This window comes from Pongo abelii, chromosome 6, assembly GCF_028885655.2.
Source record: "Pongo abelii isolate AG06213 chromosome 6, NHGRI_mPonAbe1-v2.0_pri, whole genome shotgun sequence".
NCBI lineage: Eukaryota > Metazoa > Chordata > Mammalia > Primates > Hominidae > Pongo > Pongo abelii.
Window position 1 is genome coordinate 44168134 of NC_071991.2, and position 12768 is coordinate 44180901.

At 40.2% G+C, this 12768-nt stretch overlaps 1 protein-coding gene across 11 annotated transcripts in view; it reads right to left on the reverse strand.

Annotated features, from left to right (window-relative positions):
- Positions 1-6083: 6083 nt before the first annotated feature.
- Positions 6084-12768, reverse strand: part of SUGCT (succinyl-CoA:glutarate-CoA transferase) — a 735129-nt gene continuing 728444 nt past the window's right edge. For all 11 annotated transcript variants that reach the window (XM_063725726.1, XM_054560560.2, XM_002818027.5 and 8 more), the window contains one exon: positions 6084-6530. In XM_063725726.1, coding sequence (XP_063581796.1) covers positions 6367-6530 — 164 coding nt within the window. In that variant the 3' untranslated portion in view covers positions 6084-6366. The remainder of the gene's footprint in view (positions 6531-12768) is intronic.

Here is a 12768-nt window from a genome sequence, read left to right on the forward strand (position 1 = left end):
AGCTAACGATTCACTTAGCAAGTCTTGAGCACCACCTCTGGCCTGCATGCTGGGCTTACATCCTTTCACTGGAGTTTTCCCAGACTCCAGAAAGTAAAGCTAGAGAATGAGACAAAACGTTTGGGACTCAGCATATGGGAAACGTGGGCTTGGAGGTGGGAGCCCAAGTCACTGGCTACTTTGGCTCTGTTGTGTTTCTGAGAACGGGGGCTTCAGTCTGCTGTAGTCTCAGACTTCTCCCATTGCACTTGTGGAGTTACTGCATTTCTGTCCTTCCCTGTGGCCTGTGTCAATGCCATTGCAAGCACGTTCGGCTGTATGAAGAGGCAATCCTAGATAGGAAAAGAGAGTTCATTTTTCTACCTCTAGAGATAGTGATTCTTTAACTGTCCTCCCAAAATGGAAGCTATAATTTTCCTGACCCTCTCCAAGGAAAGAACACAATAATGTTCATCAGGAGTACATTTCAAAGCTTCCATCAGGAACAGCTGGAAGTTTTTTGTAAAATCTAAAAACATAAATCCAGGACTGTCAGGGTGAATGTGTGTTATGCATGTTGCCACATCTCATACCAAGAGATGCTATGGAGATCCAAATTCTAGTGGGTTCACAAAGAGGTAAGAGGGGTGGAAAGAAAGGTATTTTCCTGTGGCAGTTTGACATTAATTTCTTTTCTTTCAATATCCCAGTTGCGTCTTCTGAAGCTGAGTCTCCTGTTTTATGGTGAGTACTCATGCAAAGTTCTAGGTGAGAGGAAGGGGTGTGAGTGACAGGACACAAAGCAGGAAAACACTGTTCCCCCAATCTATGTGGTCAGGAGCCAAAGAAACTAACTGGAGTTGAAAGGACTGTCATGTGGTTAATCTGCAAAGAAAGAGAAAGGGAGGAGGCACAGGGAGGGATGTGGCAAAGTGTTTTCAGCCTGCTAGGAGAAGAAAGCAAAGGGAACATGAGAATGGAATCACCCTATTTAACAAGGTAGAGGTGAGGGCACCATCCTTCTGGAGGCCATTGGATTAAAATGGCCAGGGACAAACTATTCATCACCACCTGAAGGCCAAGTAAATTTTCCTTCGCTAAGAAAGAGTAAGAAGCAAAGTCCAAGACCCAGCCTGACGCTGGAGCAGAACAGTCCCCCATCACACCATCATGCTCTCCCTGCTCCTGCCCTAATGGAACTTCCTCTGTAACCACAACAGCAAGACCCAAGCTGTTTGGCTCCAGCATCTGGGGCTGGAACAAAGTGTCGGGCCTGGAAGGAAGAGTCTAGACTCTGCTCTGCATTCTATTTTATTTACTTTAGGTTTTCCCCCTTAGAACTGGGTGCATGTGACATAGAGCCAGAGAGCCTGAGAACTCTGCTACAGCCCAGAGTAGCATTTGGAGCACCCTTTCATTTCTTTGCCTGCGTTTCAAGGGACAAGAAGTGGCAGCTAGTTATTAAAGAGCCACCCCACCCAGAGATTAATTCAAGACTGCTTGCGGGGGTGAAGTCATGGTGAGAATTACCACTAGTTATCTTCCTAAAGACTGAGAAAGTCCTATTTTTCTGAAGGTCGGACACAGGTTTTGGTATCCACAGTTGTATAACATGGATCTATAACTCTGTGTGCATGTCTGTGTGTGGAGAGAGAGAGAGAGAGAAAGGATGAGGAGATGAAGAAAGGAGAGGAGAGAGAGGAGGAGGAGGGGTTGGAAGATAAAAGGACAGGAGGAAAAAGATTTTTACCCCAGAGAAGGAGAGAGAGGGGAAGAGGTTCAAAGGATGAGAAAAAAGACAGGTAAGAACGGGAGTAATCAGGACAAAGAGAGAAAGAGGTGAAAATGGAAGAGTGGGAAGGCAGCAATTGTTCATGTTGCAAAGGACTTTCCTGTCCTGCACTTTTAACCCTAAGGTCTTAATAAATGAGAAAAAAGAGCTGCGTCACATGAAAAATCGAGGTGAGTAAATTCTGATATCTGGCTAGTGTTCGAGCTCTTTCTAGTGCCTGCCCCTCCCTCTCAGTACCAACATGTCAGGCTGGGTTCATTCTGCCTGTGGCTTCTGGAGTCTTCCAAGGAAATGTGTCCTTGGATCTGCAGCTCCTGGGTGTGCTCTCTCTTTTCCTTTCCCCCTAATCAAATTTGCCTATTCCAGTTCCCATTCCTCCAAATCTCTCCTTTTTTGTGCTTGTTTTCCCTAGCGTGTGGAATAAATGTATTGGTGCAAAGTATTTGCATTCATTCGCCTATAATACTTTAACCTCCTAAAGTGACACCAGAAGACATATTTTTGAGTGGGTGTTGGGGTAAAGATGTCTAGTGCAGTTGCTTCTTCTCCACTAATCCCACCACATAAGCCTGTCCTGCATACTGCCCACCTTGTTTAAAAGTTCAGGGCCATTCCAGGCACGGTGGCTCATGTCTGTAATCCTAGCACTTTGGGAGGCTGAGGTGGGTGGATCAATTGAGGTCAGGAGTTCGAGACCAGCCTGGCCAACATGGTGAAACCCTGTCTTAAAATACAAAATTAGCTGGGCAGTGGTGGTGCACACCTGTAGTCCCAGCTACTTGGGAGGTGGAGGCATAAGAATCACTTGAACCTGGGAGGCAAAGGTTGCAGTGAGCTGAGATCGCACCACTGCACTCCAGTCTGGACAACAGAGCCCAGGCAACTGAGATGTTGAAAGAAACTTTCAGGGCCATTCATGCTCAGAAAATGGCATGGTGTGTCTGTATGGAGAAACTAAGGATCTTATGAAAGCAGTAATTCATGAAACATTTAACCTTAGTTTTGCTATACTGGGATAGTAAGAAGAAACTCAATTGTACTTCATGCCTGAGAAAACTTTTAGACTGCAATATAAGAGCCTCTGTGATGGGTTTTTAATTTTCCCTAACTGCTGTTTGAAATGGAAATATGCATCTTTTTTCTGCATCTCTTCATCTTCCTTATCAAACACATGCACCAGTACTAGTACCACTAGATCAAGAAGGAAGAGGAGTGAGATTGACATCCTACCTCCTAAAGATCACTCATACTGTAATCAAGATAAGCAACTTTTTTTTTTCAGGCCCGTTGTACCTCAAGAATTCCATCAAATAGAAGGGCTCACTACATCAGGGAGTCTCCTATGAACAGAAGCAAATGCAAGGAGACTATCATAATCTTGGGGAATGAGTTTGAAAATGAATAGCCCAGGGTTAGGGTATGGAGGGCAACGGTGTGCATTTTTCCCACTCGTCTCCTTTGCCAATTGAGAGTCAATGGTGAGCAGTTATGAGAAGGGGCTGAAGATCTGCATAGTCTGTCTAGCCTGGACCTGGCCTTCACTCTCAGACTCTTTAGGTCCATTATCTGGAGTATGAATCCTACGCATGAATGCAGCATTGAGCCACGTAGGACCTGCAAGTTTCATATCTATAAAGCCTTTAAAATACAACATGCCAAACCCATGGCACAAAAGAGTCAGTGGTGAAATAGCAAACTCAGGTGAGATATGAGAAGGTGCAAGCTTCCCAAGGGCAGGAGTTGTGAAGTCTTCATGCCAAAGCCCTGCCTTGTGGTGCTATCCAGCCTAATGTCCTGGTATGAACTAGCCTGTATAAAATCCTCTTTGTTTTGAGATGGAGTCTCACTCTGTCACCCAGGCTAGAGTGCAATGGTGCTATCTCAGCTCACTGCAACCTCCGCCTCCCAGGTTCAAGTGATTCTCCTGCCTCAGCCGCCCAAGTAGCTGGGACTACAGGCACCCACCACCACGCCTGGCTAATTTTTGTATTTTTAGTAGAGATGGGGTTTCACCATGTTGGCCAGGCTGGTCTCAAATTGCTGACTTCAAGCGATCCAGGTGCTCAGCCTCCCAAAGTACTGGGATTACAGGCATGAGCCACCATGCCCGGCCCCCTCTTTGTTTCCTTAAATCATGATTATACTTCTAACCCCTAGGAGATGGATCAAACACACGCTCACACCAAGAAATTGGGTAGTCACACAAAGTTGATCAATATTCATTTATCTTCTGCTAGAGAAGCATTCAGCATATCAGACTGCTTTCTGGAAAATATCATGCTTGATTAGTCAGAAAATCATGGCAGTAAAAAGTTTCAGAATAAAAAAAAAAAAACAAGAAAAAGAAGCCCATTTGCTTACGGACACACTTCCAATTCTGTAACGATTACCCCACTGAGTTTCAGAAAATTTTCTAAGCCAACCTTAGACACAAACCTGCCAGAAGGCAGGCCTTGACACAAACTGAACTTGAGCATATGGTATATTAGTAGTGTGCTCTGTTTCAGGAATGTGTAAGATAATAGGTCCTGATAATTAAAACAGCACATTTGTTTATAAGCATAACTTGATCTGGGGCATATTGTTAGAAATTTTAGCAAGCATGATGTTTCTTTCAGGACTAATTATTCATCTGGACTTGAAATATATTCCAAATTATTTCTTTCACTAAATCAGTAGAGCACAGTAAATGCTTTCTGTTAGGTGACCAGTAGGTTCAAAGTCCTGGCTCATTTTGAGTTGTGTAGGTGGAGTCCTAGATACTTACATATATGATTTCACTAGAGACAGTCTTTTTGTTTTAATATTGACTGTGTCATGTCTGAAGACTGCACTCTACATGGATTTGAAAATTTTAGGGGAATTTTGAAAATTTTAGAGGAATTTTCTGTCCGCTTTGCATGATCAATATCATCCTACATATGTTTACCCAGATATTTAGGGTCTGCTCAGTAAGTGAGTAAATTTACATTTCAAGATATCTACCCAGATCAGCAGAAGAAATGGTTGGGCATATCTTTCAAGATATGTGGTTTTGCCAATTCTCTGCCATCTAATCTTTTACCATTTTTCATATTAAATGTACAAGCATAAAGAAATATTTCAATACCTGGCCTGAAGTAAATGTCTCTGAGTATACATCTGTGAATTAGCCAATGGGGGAAAAGTACTGCAGAAGGTATCCAATTAGCCTTGTATGATGTGATTCTAACTAGTAGAATAACAGCAGGAGTTCTTCAGAATAAGATGTCCGCAAAAAGCAAAGCAGAGAAGACAATAACTGTTTCAAAAATCAGTAAACATTCTTTGGAAAAGTGTCAGGAGGCCTTGTGAGAAGACAAGTTCCTATTTGTTTGGAATCCTTCATTCTAGAAACATCTTAGGCCTTACAGCATAGATTAATGACTCAAATCATTCTAATAAAGAAGAATATGAAAAGAAAATGGGTTTTAAATCACAGTTTGAAAGATGAACATCTGTAATTTAGCTTTCATATACCATTTGGTGTGTAATGACTTTGCTTTAAAATAGATGTGCCTAACAGCCAGGAGTTGAGGTCATGTGATTCCCCGGACTATACCTGGGCTTAGCAGTCTTGAGCAACAATTTATCCTGGAACATATGTCCTAATCACTTCTCACCTACTGGACACAGGTGTTTTTTATACTTTATATCCATTGAAATACTCAATGCTAAGGCATGATCTAGTCTTCAACAGTGATGCTCAGATTACAAAGCAATGTCTTCCTGTCATTCTTTTATCTGTCATGATGTATAAATTATTTAACACCTGGTTAGTCATTTAAGAACCTGTTTAATTCATTTAAAAACCGTGTTGCATTTTCACTTGGCTCAAAATAAGGTACCAAGTGTAAAACCACTTCTCACCTACCTGTGCAGACAGATACCTAGATCTCTAAATGCACTGGGAAAATTGACTTTCTGCCACATAGCCTAAAATCACCAGAGAAATACAACATAAAGCAAATATTTACCCCTGCAGGGGAGAATGGAGCTCAGTTTTATAATGGACATCAGCAAAGTCCATGGTTTAAATTAGAGACTAACAAAGGGTTCAAGAGCTCAGAACTAAGTTATTCTGTTTAAAATCAATCACAGAGACTGTCATTCTGATTATTGCTTTGACTCCCCAACACAAATTTAAATGCAGATTTTATGTACAAGTAGAAAGTATCAAGAGATCTGCTCTTTTTCAGGCCTGTATGGACGGGGCGGGGGGGGGGGGCAGTGAGGGCATGGGGGGTAAGGGGCAAACGTTTAGGACATTAATGTAATTAGAATAAGGAGTGCATTTTTCCAGGAAAAAAATCAAATCTTTATTTTTAAAAATCCCACAAATCCATAATTAAATCATCATCTGAAAAAAAAATGGTAGGGAACAAAATGTGGGGTACATTTAAAGGGCACTAGATTCATTAATACCAGAGCCATTCTGGAGATGCCATGTAGGAAATCTGGAGTTACTCTAAATCTTCTTTTTAGTGGTATCAGAACTGGGGAGAAGGGTCCAAGCAAAGTGTTGCCTTTGCCAGTGTATTCGGATCGAGGTTATGAGGAAGAGCCCTTTTCCTTTGTCAGTGAGTTTCATGTTGGTCCACCACTCCAGCGTTGAGCAGCTCCCCGATGGCCCTGTCATCGTATCTCAGGACCTCCTTCAGGATGTGCATTGTGTGCTGCCCGAGCAGGGGAGGCGGCCTGGCCTCTGACATCTTGAACTTACTGTATCTCACAGCTGGGCCTGCCAAAGGAGAAGGAAAGCAGGAAGCCTGTTAATGACTAACCCTAGGAAATTAATTACCTAAGCAGCCTGGGGTGTTTTCCACGAATGCCAAAAATATCAATGAGTGCCAGTTACACCCTTCCAGAAGCACCATCGTTTTGGAAATAAACGTGTTTTCACATGTGGCTTTTCTTGACTCAGGTTCATCCAAATGTGCAGTGCTCCTCTGACTCGCTCATCGCCATGCAGTGGGGCTGCATGGATGAAGCTAACTTGTGCCGGGCCTGTTTGGAAGCTGGTGTTCCCGTCATGAAGACTCAGAGGTAGGGCACTCAACTGAGTGAACTCTAAGTAGGAAAGAACAGTGACCACAGAAACGTAGTGTCTCTCTGAAGCTGGAAATTTGATCCCAGGTGAAAGCAACCCAGAAGCTGACTACTCAATGTCTACTGTATAGTTCCAAGGTTTAGTTCAACTGACTGCAGATCACCGAAACCTCAGCTAGACCCCGGTTCAAGGCTTTTGGTGGTAGAAGAAGTTATGTGTGCAGGCTTCACTGTCAGAGAGACTTAGGCTTTGCTCTCCGCTCTTATGCTCTCTAGCAGAGCCATCTTGGATGAATTACTGAACTTCACACCATAAATTGGGTCTGATAATGTTTATTGTACAGACTTCAGGTAAGGATTTAATTGAGATCATAGACAGAAAGCACTAAGTAAGCATTCCCTAACCCATGCTAATGCACAAAACTTGTTGGTTACTATGATTACAAAAGCTGCCACAACATCTCTCTTGAAGCTTATAGTGTAAGGGGAAAAGGGGTGCCGGGCACTAAGTTCCTCTAAACAGAGTTGAGCAATGCTTTTAAGAACTGCTGGAAATAGATTTTACTATCCCCATTCTTCCCATGAGGACACGAAAACCCCTAAAACCTAAAGTTTTGCTCAAGGCCACATAGCTAATCATAGGGCCTGGATGAAAATCTGTGTCCACTGGAACTGTCTCACATTAAACGCCATGAACTTTCCATAATATCAGCGGCCACTTCTGACTTCTCACTCTTCCATGGAGAGGCTGGACACTGGGGAACATGTTGTTTCAACTAATTTTACCTTTGTTATCACATTCAGTAAGTGGTATTTATGTTGGCTGTCCTTTATGTCTCATTTGATTAGACTTCAGGAGAACAAATGATATAGTAGTCACAAGAAGACTTATAAAACAGGATATTCCTATCTCAATTTTTTTTTCTGGCTTTCTCTTGATTTGAGGAGCCCATAGGAAGAACAAATAAAACCAAAGCATGAGTGGGTAAAAGAATGCCCATCAGTAAAGCAGCAAACGAGCTTTGAGCTCTTTGGAGAATTCCATTAATAAAAGTACTTTTGCACATGCCACTGTTGACAGAGATGGAGGACTTGGGTCTCCTAACACCGTCAAGCCACACCTTTGTGTAACACATCTGATCCACTACAGAGGGACAACTTTCAACTGATGCCTAAAGTTTTTCCTTCTCTGAAGCTTAGTGACATTCATCGTTTTCTTCTCACATTTTCTTTTAAATGCCCCAGTCAGTGTATGACTACCTTTTCAAGGGTTTGTCCCTTTTCAGTAAGAGAGAAATCAACTATAGCACACACTGGGAGGCAGGGTCCACAGCTTTCCCAAGAATGCCAATAATGTGATGGTTTAGGCATCTGACCCTTACTCATTGCTCTCTCCAACTCTGTTCCATTTTGATATTCATTAAAAACAGTTTTAATCTAAAACCCGTCTATCAAAAGAAGAACTCCGTTGAGGCAATATATGCCTCCTGAAGTCAATGTCATGTGACTTTACTCCACTTGAATTACCTGAAGCAAGACAGTAGTAGTAGCTCTCATAGTCCAGTTACCATTTCTTTTCTTTTTTTTTTTTTGGAGATGGAATTTTGCTCTTGTTGCCCAGGCTGCAGTGCAATGGCATGATCTTGGCTCACCACAACCTCTGCCTCCCAGTTTCAAGGAATTCTCCTGCCTCAGCCTCCCGAGTAGCTGGGATTACAGGCATGCACCACCATGCCCGGCTAATTTTGTATTTTTAGTAGAGACGGGGTTTCTCCATGTTGGTCAGGCTGGCCCAGCTACCATTTCTTAAGAACTTGTGATGCGTCAACCACTGCACCGAAGGCTTTATGTATTAATACATCATTGCATACAGTTCTCACAACAGTCCTGTCTGTTGGGTAGACTGTCAGTCATCTTTATTTCCAGATCAGGACATTGAAGGAAATGGAGGTTTAAATGTTAAAGTTAGGATTAAGGTTAGGAAATTAAAATAACTTGCCCAAATTCATACAGCTAGAAAATGATAGAGTTAGATTCCAATTTCATGTCTGTTGGGTTCAATAACTTGGATTAAAAAATAATAATAATTTATTGAGGTAAAACTTACATAACATAAAATTAACCATTTTAAAGTGATCAAGCAGCTTCTCCTCATTCCTCCCAAATCCAGGCAACCATTAATCTACTTTCTGTCCCTATGGAGTTATCTATTCTGGCTACTCCTTATAAATAGGATCATATATAATTTGTGAGTTTTTGTGTCTGGCTTCTTTCACTTAACATAATATTTTTGAGATTCATCCATATTTTTCATATCAGTACTAAGAGCCTGGACTTTTAACCTCCACACAGTGATCGAATGAGGGAATTCTTCAGGTCCAGCCAAACTAAAGGGGAGTTCAACTTGTGTTACTCCCACTGTATGCCATACTTTTCTGGTAGCTTCCAGATCTACACTGAAGACTATGCTACCAGTTTAGAATGAAGAGTGTTTAACCTTTTGCATAAAATGTCTTCAAGAATTTAGGTTGGTAAAATGGTATTACCTGGCAACTTTTTCACACTTGCTAGGATGAAGACATAGACTGCAACGGGACAAATAAAGTGATGTCAAGATCTCAGAGAAAGCTAAATTCCCATGAGCCATTTGAAATATGTTCTTGCAACCCTGTGCAATAATAATAATAGCAGGGACATCCCTCTCTGAATAAGGTTTGCATGAAGAAAACAAAGGGCTCACAAAACACATTTGTTTCAAAAAGTAGAAAATATTTGACAGAATTATTTATATCTAAGGTCCAAAGAAAATGACTAATCTGATCTTTCATCTAAAAAATTATGAGCAGGGTAAGTCACATGTTCTTAAATTTTTTGGCGAACTAACATCTATATTCTCATCTGTTTTTAAATATGTACAAGCTATGTGAACTTCAGAACTCTTAAGGTCTCAGAGCCTCAGTCTATACATTTCTAAAACGAAGTCAGCAATACCTATTGAAGGGTGGTTCGGGCACTGAGTAATATTATATAGATATCAATCAATATCAGTAATAATCTAAGAAATGTATGTAAAAATAACAAGATAAAATTTTGCCTATAAAATTAGCAAATAATGTGGGAATTTTTGTTTGATTTTAAGAGGTTGGTGGCTGATAAGAGTGTAAATTGGTGCAATCCTTCTGGAGGAAAAATTTGTCAACTAAATATCAAGACTTTTAAGTGTTCGCATACTTGGATGGAGAAATCCCACTTTAAAAATTTTTTCCTATGGACATAATTAGGAATGTTCACAATTTTCATAGGCAAAGATCCATATAGATTTTTTAATCTGCTCAATACTGTTAAGAGCTCTTGACTTCCTACATGGCATTCTAACCTACAGCCCATAAAAATTCTTTGCATGGGATCCCTAACTTTGGTTTAACTTGAATTTTCTGTCTGCTCATTGCTTCCAAGGGTTACCTCTGTTAGGACTAGGTGTTCAGCTTCTCATTATTTCATGTACTGTCCTGCACACCTATCTTCAACCTCTCTCTTCCAAATAAAAAGGTCAAATAGTTATCATGCTGAAAAATATTAGCAAGATTTATCCAAAAGTTGGGCACTGGTTAAATAAATTATAGGGAAACTGTACAGTAATTTCAAGTTATAATTTAACTTTTGGCTTTGAGTATATATATTGCCTTCACACTCTCCTGAAACCCCACTGAAATAAAAGTATAAAAATTAAACAAAAAAACTTCATATGAATGAAAAGAATGGAAGGGGAGCATCACTAATGAATGGGATATTTCCAACAAATTTACAGGCCACATGGATGAGATCATGTTGATGGATAAAAGAGATAGAGAAAGCTGAAGCCTGAAATATTCTAGAAGGAGAATAAGAGCAAGTGGATGCCAGTTGGTCTGTTTTGCCTCCCAAGAGCCTTTGATCTTAAAGTCAGTGATTATGAGAGACACAGAACAGGGACTAGAAATAGGACTAAGAAGAAGGATTGAATGTCTGAATATAGAACAAGGGTCCGTTTGGATCTGCAATAACATTTAAACAAGCTTTGTAAAAGTAGAGTACAAGCAGCTAGCATTTAGCTAGCATCAACCATTTCTTTTAAAAAGAAGCTCAAGAAAGCTACAAAGGGAAAGTTAAAAATTTTTAATATGGATTTTTGTGCCTCAGTGCAAAGCCCTCCATACTCCAACATTTGAGGGGCCCATAGCCTGTCTATGGCTCTGAATCCATGTTGTAAAGACTGTCAGTGAAACTACCTTGACCCACACTTCCAAGCATTCTCATTCAGAGCAGATCCAGTAAAAGTGGAAAACATCCTCAACAACAGAGAAAAATCAATGCCAGGCATCCAGATCTTTTTTCTATAAAAGATTGATCAACCAGGGATCACTAGAAATATGAGAACCAAATAAAAGATGTTAAAAGTGGAAACAATGAAGATAACTCAGAACAGAACAAGAACAGAATGCTATGCAAAAAAAAATGCAATTGAAACAAGATTTAGCACTTACATTTTCCAATATTATTGTCGAAATTAGGAATTTAGAAAATAAAGTAAAAGATGCTCCCAAGGATTTAGGGACAAAAATATAGCTTGTCTAAAAAATGTGAGAAAGAAACTAAGAATTCTCATAAAACAGACAAGAACCCCAGGAAAAAAGAGGCAAAAAGAGTAGAAGAGGATAAATTTTTCTTCTCTTTTCTTTTCTTTTCTTTGAGGAGAAATTTTTCAACAAAGAATATGAGGAATAGAGAAGGAGAGCATTTTTTCAGATTAAAAGAGTCAACTGAGAATCCAACAGTATAGATGAAAAAAAGATTTACATCTTGACATCACATAAAATTTCAGAATATCAGCATTAAAAATATCTGAGAAACTTCCTGGAAATGGAGGAGGGGTGAACAATTCAAGATCTAAGCACTAGGACAGGAGGGTGGAAACTAGTTTTTTTTTTAAAGAATAAAATTAGACTGCACCAAACTCCTCACTAGTGTCTACTAAAAACTAAAAGTAGAGTTTGTTTTCAACTTTTTGTTTTTTTTAAGACACAGGGTCTCGTGCTGTCTGCCAGGCTGGAGTCCAATGGCACTATCATAGCTCACTGCAGCCTCGAGCTCCTGGGCTCACGGGATCTTCCCACTTTAGCTTCAAAAGTAGATAGGACTTTAGGAGTGTACCACCACAGCAGGCTAATTAAAAAAAAAAAAAATCTAGAGATGGGGACTGGCTATGTTGCCCAGGCTGGTCTCAAACTCCTGGCCTCATCCTCCTACCTCAGCCTCCTGAGTAGCTAAGAATACAGGAGCATCCATGTCCACCTTTCAACTTTCTCAAGGGAAATACTGTTAAACGTAGAATGGTATGGCCAGTTAAATGATTAATCAAATATGAAGTTATTTGCAAATTCTCAAAGACTAAGTAAGTGTACTGAAATAAGTTTCTTGAGTATGACTGCAGTAAAATATAGAAGCCAATGGACAAGAAAGAAAAAGAAAGAAAGAAAGAGAGAGAGAGAGAGAGAGAGAGAGAGAGAGAGAGAGAGAGAAAGAAAGAAAGAAAGAAAAGAAAGAAAGAAAGAAGAAGGAAGGAAGGAAAGAAGGAAAGAAAGAAAGAAAATTTTGATACACAATAAGGACCTACTAAGGAGCATAGGGAAAGAAGGTCCCAGGATGACAGCTTAGACCTGGAGAGCCAATAAAAGCAGAGATGGAGAAGGAAGACAGAGGCCTTCAAAAGGAAAGTCTAAGAAGGCAAAAAGCCTTAATTGTGTAACTGCTATAACTGAAAAGTTGGAAAAATATAATAATAAGTTACATCATACAAGAAAAAATAATAATTAGATACTTTATGAAAAAAATATGCATGGAAAAATCAAGATCCAAATATGAAGCAAATCCAAAATATGGCAAGATTTTAA